Source organism: Saccostrea cucullata, unplaced genomic scaffold, assembly GCF_032062105.1.
Source record: "Saccostrea cucullata isolate Sc308-1 unplaced genomic scaffold, CSIRO_AGI_Scuc_v1 ctg15847, whole genome shotgun sequence".
NCBI lineage: Eukaryota > Metazoa > Mollusca > Bivalvia > Ostreida > Ostreidae > Saccostrea > Saccostrea cuccullata.
Window position 1 is genome coordinate 1,211 of NW_026941678.1, and position 8,415 is coordinate 9,625.

Consider the following 8,415-nt stretch of genomic DNA (forward strand, 5'->3'; position numbering starts at 1 on the left):
TCAAATATTTAACAATCAAAATAATCAAACTGAGAATAACAAAATGTTAGAAGTTGTTACCGGTTTTGAAGGGTGTAACATTTCTTTAACTGATGCGTCCATAAGTCTTTCTCGTTCTTCATGATAACGTCTTTGCTGTTCAAGAAGGGTTTCCATACTTAATCAATTAGCACATGTACAATTTTAAAAAGGAAAATCATAGAAAAAGAAACTGCAAACACGAATGCGTATGTCAAAGTCAATGAAATGCGTAATCAAGATTATCAATTGCACCGCTTTATTTAAACGTTTTACCGACTTTGCATTTTGGTATGTTGAAGAAACGTTATGGTCGTTCTAAAAATGTTTCGTTTGTGATCAACTAAATGCTTTTTTTGTTGCTGTTTAATTTTTCTTTATATGTGTATATATATTTTAATGACTATTGATCATGTTGATAAAGTTTTACTTCATGCAGTAGCACTATCACATATTTGATAATAACTTTATATCCGAGCTTTATATGTTTGAGTTAGTCGAATTTAGCTCTCTTGCCTTTGGAGGAAGAAATTGTATATTGCGAAAAAAATTACACAGTCACCTGCCTGCGAAGCTATTTTTGATTATTCTAAAAACAATGGTAAAGAAGTTTAGAATCTTATTTGAACTTTAAGATGGTTGTAATGTTAGCTGCCTTTCAAAGCTACCATTTCAATAGCTTTATTTTAAACTCACTCTTAACCTAAAACTTCTTGTAGAAGGTGTGCTTTGTCAGTTTGTGTCTTGGCTCTTGCGCTTCTTTCAGTTTTTACCCTCCAAGTTTGGTGTAAAATCATAAGTCCAATCTTTTTATGTCATACTTATCAGGTAATTTTATGATTTTTGAATAAACTGATGACTGATTCATTTTATTTAAAAATGTAGAGTCTGTTGGATTGGAGTTGGGATAGTTAGAATGATCTGGGTACAAGTTAAAACGGCACCTGGTGAAAACGGCACTTTGTAAATATGCAAAACGGCACTTGAGAGTAGTCAAAACGGTACTTTAGAAAAGTTAAAACGGCACTTTTTTAATTTTGAGAATTTGATATTGTTTATACAGAAAATATTATATATATTATATTACATTTAAAGAAATAAATGTGTATATTATTGATAAAAATGTTTTAAAAATATTTTAGGGGTAAAAATAGACAAATTCATTTAAAATTATTATACTTTTGTACAGTGGTTCAATTTTTTATTGTACTTGTTCTGTACTGCAAACTATCTGTCAATTATTTTCTACAAAGAGATCAAATCCAAATTAATTATAATCCTTTGAAATTTAAAGTTAGTATTGCAAATATGTATACTACTCTATTTTGGGGGTTGTCAGTCACAGTTGACTAATTAGAAGCCAGTTAGAGTATGTTTACTTAGAATACATTTGTAGGATTAAGAAACAAAAGACCATTTCACACCTCCAAGTCCCCTTCAATCATCTGCTGATCGTCAATTTTCAATTATATAGTATTGTGTTTTTCTTTACAATATATGTCAAATGGATTGTACATAAGTTAGAAAAAACTTAGATAGTCCTCTCCCAACTGTACATAAAATATGAATATCCAATAAAATATGAATATCCATACAATATTAAACATGTACATAGAAGAACAATAACATTTTTTTTAAATAATGAAGATAATACAGTGTTGATATTGTTACAAATAATTTCTATAGCATTAGATGGAAATCAAATGTGAGATAAAATGACTTTTACTGTAACTATTTTTTTTAAAATCATTTACACCATTTTTTTCGTATTATCAACACTACACTTCAAATATAATTATTCTTAATCCCACATGTGTTATAAATACTACCTTTAAACAATAGATTGAAAATAAAGCAAAAACAAAGCCACAAAAAATTCTAAAGTCAACAGATTAAATTTTGACTTAAAAAAGAACTTATGTCAAATATTTGTCATAACATAAGTAATATAATTATACTTTTTCCTCCAAGTGCCGTTTTAACCAAGTGCCGTTTTCACTAAGTGCCGTTTTAACCAAGTGCCGTTTTGCATATTCCAGGTGCCGTTTTCACCAGGTGCCATTTTCACTAGGTACCGTTCTAACCATAATTCAATGATCTAACTGTGTCTCGGTACAAGCCCTCACCACAGTTAGAATACATCCCATATACTTGCAATGTAGCAAATCGGAGCGGATCCGCTCCGAAACGATTTTGAAGAATATAAAAGAATTTGCACTGGAAATAACTACCAAATTAATCAAAACAAACCTTTTTGAGATTGCTTATGCCTTTTATCCCAGAAAATAATCCATCTAATGACGAAAATCCAATTAATTTTCTCAACGTTTTTCTCTTGCTTCAAATTTACCTGCCATGTTTACATTCGGAACTCTCTAGATTGTTTGTAGTAAATGCACTGAGTTATAGTGAGTACGAGTTATCGCCCATGTTTCTTTTGCTACATTACGAATACATGGAACGAATTCTATTGTTAAACCGGGTCCATAGGACATTTATTATTTTAACGATAAAACATTCTATCTAGAGTTGGGACAATTGTGTATTACTGGATTAATCTCAGCTAGATGCCGTAGGGACTAAAAATTTTGGTCTTATGTCCCTAAGACATCTCAGCCCAGTGTCACACAAACTGACTCAGGTTTTCTTGCCCTGAATTCGAACGTTTTTTTAGCTCTTCTGAGCCAAAGGCTCAAAGAGCTAATGCTATGGCCATTTGTGCGGTGTGCGTCGTGCGGTGTGCGGTGTGCGTTAACTTTTTAGAAAATGGGGCCATAACTCAAGAACGCCTTGGCCAATCAGTGTCAAATTTGTCACAGGGTATCCTTGGCCCAAGGGCTACCATTTATACTAAAATAAGGGTTGGGACCCTTAAACAAGGGGAGATAATCAGGAAAACAAAACCAAAAGTACTGGTTGCTAAAAAATCTTCTTCTCCAGAACCACCAGGCAGAATTTCACCAAACTTACACACAAGGATCAGAATATGTTGAAGATTAAAAATTGTTCAAGGCATGACCCTGGGGCAAAGGGCGTGGTCTCAAGGTCACTTCAAAGTTGACCTAAATTTACAATTGATAAAAACGTTGATATTTTGCTTACTGTAAGGACTAGGATCATCAAATCTTGTAAGTTGATGCATCTTATGACTTCACATCATGTTAAATCAAAAGTAGGTCACAGTGACCTACTTTTTTAATTTTGCGGGCATTTGTTTTCAAATTGATTTGAAGGCATATTTTGGACATTTTAAGGCCTATGATCATCAAACTTTGTTAGTTGATGCATCTTGGGTCCTTGAACAACGTCAACTTAAAAGTAGGTCACCTTGACCTACTTTTTGAACTTTATGATTTATCCTTTCTAAAACATTTAATCCCATTATTGCAGACACTGAGAGGGTTAGAATCATCAAATCTTGTAAATTGCTACATCTTGGGACCTTAAAACATATTTATGAAAAAGTAGGTCACTGTGACCTACTTTTTGAATTTTGCAGGCATATGTTTTCATATTGTTTAAAAGGCATATTTTGATTACCTTCAGACCTACGATCATCAAACTTGGTCAGCAGATGCATCTTGGGACTTTGAAAAATGTTGACTAAAATGTAGGTCACGGTGACCAACTTTTGACATTTTATAGTTTTATTTAAGTATCTTCGGTATTTGTTGGCTAAGAATCATCAAACTTTGTGAGTTGATGCATCTTGGGTTTTCGCAGAGTGACGACCAAAAAGTAGGTCACGGTGACCTAGTTTTGACATTTTATAGCTTTATTTAAGTATCTTAGGTACTTATAAGCTTAGAATCATCAAACTTTGTGAGTTGATGCATCTTGGGTTTTCGGAGAGTGACGATCAAAAAGTAGGTCACGGTGACCTACTTTTGACATTTTATAGCTTTATTTAAGTATCTTAGGTATTTATAAGCTTAGAATCATCAAACTTAGTGGGTTGATGCATCTTGGGTTTTCGGAGAGTGATGACCAAAAAGTAGGTCATGGTGACCTACTTTTGAATATCTCGGATACATATTGGCTGAGAATCATCAAACTTTGTCAGTTGATGTATTTTGGGCTTTCGAAAATCGCCTACTAAAAATTAGGTCACAGTGACCTACTTTTAACACTTTATGGCTATAATTAAGTATCTCCAGTACTTACTGGCTTGGAATAATCAAACTTCGTCAGTTGATGCATTTTGGTTTTTCCAAGAATGTAGATGAAAAAGTAGGTCAAAGTGACTTACTTTTGACTATCTCACATACTTATTGGCTTAGAATCTTTAATCTTTGTTTATTAATGCATCTTGAGTCCTCAGAAAACTTCAATCTTAAAGTAGGTCATTGTGACCTACTTATGGTTTTTTTTATAGCTTTATTAAAATATCTTCAGTTATAATTGGCTAAGAATCATCAAACTTTGTCAGTTGATGCAACTCGGCTCTTAGAATACTTAGGGTTAGAGGCTTCAAGTAGAAGTGATAGGTTGTACAATTTATCAGAAGAGCGATTCAAGGCCCTTGGGCCTCTTGTTTCAATGAATATGGGCTGAGACGAATTAGCTGACGGCTTCAACCTTTTCCTTTGGACATCCTTTTAAGTCTCTATCACTATAAAACTTTTGTTTCTTAACTTTAATAGTTTTAAATCCAACAAATTATAACGTTGATTTTTCATAGAAATATCTCATGTTGAGGAGTTCAGCAATAGTCTGCTTTGTACTATGGTTCATTTCTATTGGAAAAAGTAGTAGAACAAAGTATTCAAAGCAAACTATTGCTGGAACTTTTCAGCATTGGAGGTTTCAACAAATAGGACATTTCGATGAAAAATCAACAACTTTATATTTTGTTGGATTTAAACCTTTCAAAGGTAAGAAACAAAAGATCTGCAGCTAATTCATTTCAGCCTGTATTGATTGAAACAGGTGGTCAAAGTCGGGGCAAGAAAATCCGAGTTATTTGTGTGACACTGGGCTGAGATGTCGTAGGGACACCGGACCAAATTCCCTACCACATCTCGCTGAGATTAATTCCAGATGACTGTATTCACTTTAAAATCATTTCTAACCTACCAGACATTTGGAATATGTAGACTGTGATATCACCTGATGTCAGAGTAAATAATTCTTACATATTTTCCTCTAGAAGTATGATGAAATGATGTAACTTTATTTTGTAGTTTAGAAACCAGTATGACAATGATGTCACAGTATGGAGTCCACAGGTATAGAGAGAGTTAATTAAAGTGTTGATATTTATTTTTCCTTTGCTTAATGGCTAAATCACTCAAAAATACTTGAAAATATTAAGACTGAAAATGTTTAATACATTGTGATAACAGGGTAGAATTCATCAGCTGGAGTATGCCATGGAAGCTGTGAAGCAGGGATCAGCTACTGTTGGTCTGAAGTCTAAAACACATGCAATCCTTGTGGCCTTAAAGGTTTTCCCTTATAACTTTTGTCTTTGATATGGCATGTGAAACATTTGATCTTACTTATAACAGATATTTATTAAATGATCATATACTTAACTGGAAATATTACTGTTGATTAGTTCCTTGGATTCTTTTTATTTTCTTTTTTTATGTTTTGCATATATTTTTCTGTAATGTAGAGAGCATCCTCGGAGTTAGCAGCACATCAGAAGAAGATTATCCCCATTGATGACCATGTAGGGGTGTCCATAGCTGGCCTTACAGCGGATGCTCGACTTCTAAGGTTGTGTCAGAGTTACATTATAGTGGACTTATTAACTTAATGATTTCTAAAAAAAAACAGGGGAAAAAATATTCAATAGTTGTATCAAACTTCAAAATCAATAGAAACTCTTGCTAAGACAATATGTGTGATAGTGATTAACTTGTATGATATTTTGTTTCCAGTAACTTTATGAGATCGGAATGCTTAAACTCCAGATATGCCTATGATTCACCATTACCAATCTCCCGCCTCGTATCAGCAGTTGGAAATAGTATCCTTTGACAGCCAGATAAAATTTCTACTATCATTAGGGTTTCTTTAATACATAAAGGTTGATTAATTTCACCAGATTTTGAAATGGATCCACCACTGTAGGGCTTGTCGGAAGTAATTTCATTTTTTTAGGGGGGGGGTGGTTGGAGGGGGGTCTTTAAGTTTAATTTTGTAAGTACTGGAGTCAGTTGACAATAATATTGTTCCTTATGAATGAGAATCACAAATCCCCACACAGAGGTATGGGCGACGCCCCTTTGGAGTGGGTTTACTGGTGGCAGGATATGATGTAAGTACAGTGTACTGTGTAGGTAATATGATTTGATTTTATAATAATTCCCTTAATCTTTAATTGACTTGTTTCCCATTTAATATAATGTCATTATGATGTCAATAGAATTATCAATATGGCTGTTTTTGACTTAATGCAACACTGTCTGAGAAAATATAGATTTTCTTAGTCTTGAATGTTTCATTTTATTACAAACTGATGGATACATTACAAGTTTCTCTGTTTGCCTTGTAGGACCAAGGACCACATATTTACCAGACTTGTCCCTCGGCAAACTACTATGACTGTAAAGCCATGGCTATTGGTGCCCGATCACAGTCGGCAAGGACATATGTAGAAAAACACCTTGACAAATTCTCTGAATGTATGTAAACCTGTAGTAAAATTAACAAGTTTGATAGAATTATTGTTTGAAAAGAGTGGACTTTATTATGGGGGAAAATTGATGTTTTTAAATCAAAAAATGAATAAATCGTTTGATAGATTTATTTAACATGGATTTCTCTTTGATAGAGTGTAGTGTTGTGAATTTGTTAATATTGTTTTTAGGTTCTTTAGAGGAGTTGATCAAACATGGACTGAGAGCATTGAGAGAAACCTTACCACAGGAGGTGGAGCTTACTACCAAAGTATGTAGTGCTAACACAAGTTTTAACATCATTCTGAAATATTTCTAATTTTCTTACTTTATTTTAATATTGAATTTTTGCTAACTCCAAGAAAACATTAAGATTTGTACGTGTATTTACAGTACAATTTAAACAAAGAGATAATTTTTTGAAAATTCTTCTCATGTTACAGTCATGTAACACTCTTGTAATAATATGAATCACATTGTAAACTTGTATAAGTTCTCAATTTTATTATTTTTTCTATTTAGAACTGCTCTCTAGGAATTGTTGGGAAAGATACAGACTTTACCATTTATGATGATGAAGATGTACAAAAATATGTATCCTTTTCTATTCACATTGAGATTCTCAGTCCTTCACTCTGGGAAGTAAGCATGTATAATCATTATAATATATATAAAAAGAGAGAGTAGACTTTAACAAGAAGTTTAAATTTAAAGAAGAATAAGTAGAATATGTTTGCCTTAATCTGAAAAGTTGGCAATGATTGAGGGAGAAGAAAGATCTCGTGCCCCGCCCCCTTCAGGAGCTGAGCAGGTCAGTATGACACCCACAGTACAGTGTAATGTAAACATATCCAATAATGTTCAAACATAGCATGTTAAATAGCATCTTTTATTGTCATTTTTTTTCCTGGGATACCTTAATCAGCTGTAATTCAGTAGGCTTTTTCTTCAGTTGTGTAAATATTGTCTTATGATTAAATTAAAGATATAAAAACATTATCATAGTACTTTTAAGAGCATTATTTGATGATTTTTTTTGCCACAGAAGTCACTGTAGGAATTGTATACATGTACATTAAAAGATGCAGGAAAAAAAACCAGTAGGAGTAACTTTGTGTATGACATTTTGTAGGCTGCCATGGACACACAGGAGGATGAGGGACAACAACCTGACCCCCAGCCTGCAGACCCCGCCGTGGAGGAGCAGGGAATGGAACACTGACCTTGACAAACATTAATTTACACACAACCTAGTGTCTTCACACATCTTACTGTTTAAAATAGTGCTATCATTTGGTCCCAAAATCTCATAGACTGTCAATGAAGAAGAAGACTATAAAAATACTTTGTATGATATCTATCCATTAAACTATGTTGAAAAAAATTATTACCACGTCTGTCATTGTTATTGTCAAATAGATATTTATAATTGTTTGAAATTTGCTAATTACTTGAAGAAGGTGTCCAAAGCAAAATTTCATTTAATTGATATTTAAAATCCATTGAATAAAATAATCACAATGTTATCTGTTTATGGAGGACCTAAATTTTTTGCATTTCTGATAAGCACGTTTGAAAAACTATAATCATAAACCTGTACTAGAAAGTTGGTCGTTTTGATATATGCATAGCACTAAAGATTACAGGGATCAGTAACAAACTTTGGTTGATTTTATGTGATGGCTATTTAAGGAATGAATTAAACAGCAACCCAAATTATACTGTATACTCTGAAATCACAAATTTTCGTGGCGATCTAATTTTCGTT

General features: G+C 33.1%; 1 protein-coding gene across 1 annotated transcript; it reads left to right on the plus strand.

Moving 5' to 3' along the window:
• The first annotated feature begins 549 nt into the window (after positions 1 to 549).
• Positions 550 to 8,034, plus strand: LOC134258236 (proteasome subunit alpha type-1-like). Its single transcript, XM_062740772.1, has 11 exons — positions 550 to 619; positions 5,202 to 5,246; positions 5,364 to 5,465; positions 5,639 to 5,742; positions 5,907 to 5,995; positions 6,216 to 6,286; positions 6,524 to 6,653; positions 6,839 to 6,918; positions 7,170 to 7,241; positions 7,399 to 7,458; positions 7,780 to 8,034. Exons 1-11 carry the CDS (start codon positions 617 to 619, stop codon positions 7,867 to 7,869), a joined length of 846 nt encoding a protein of 281 aa, XP_062596756.1. The 5' UTR covers positions 550 to 616; the 3' UTR covers positions 7,870 to 8,034.
• Positions 8,035 to 8,415: the final 381 nt, after the last annotated feature.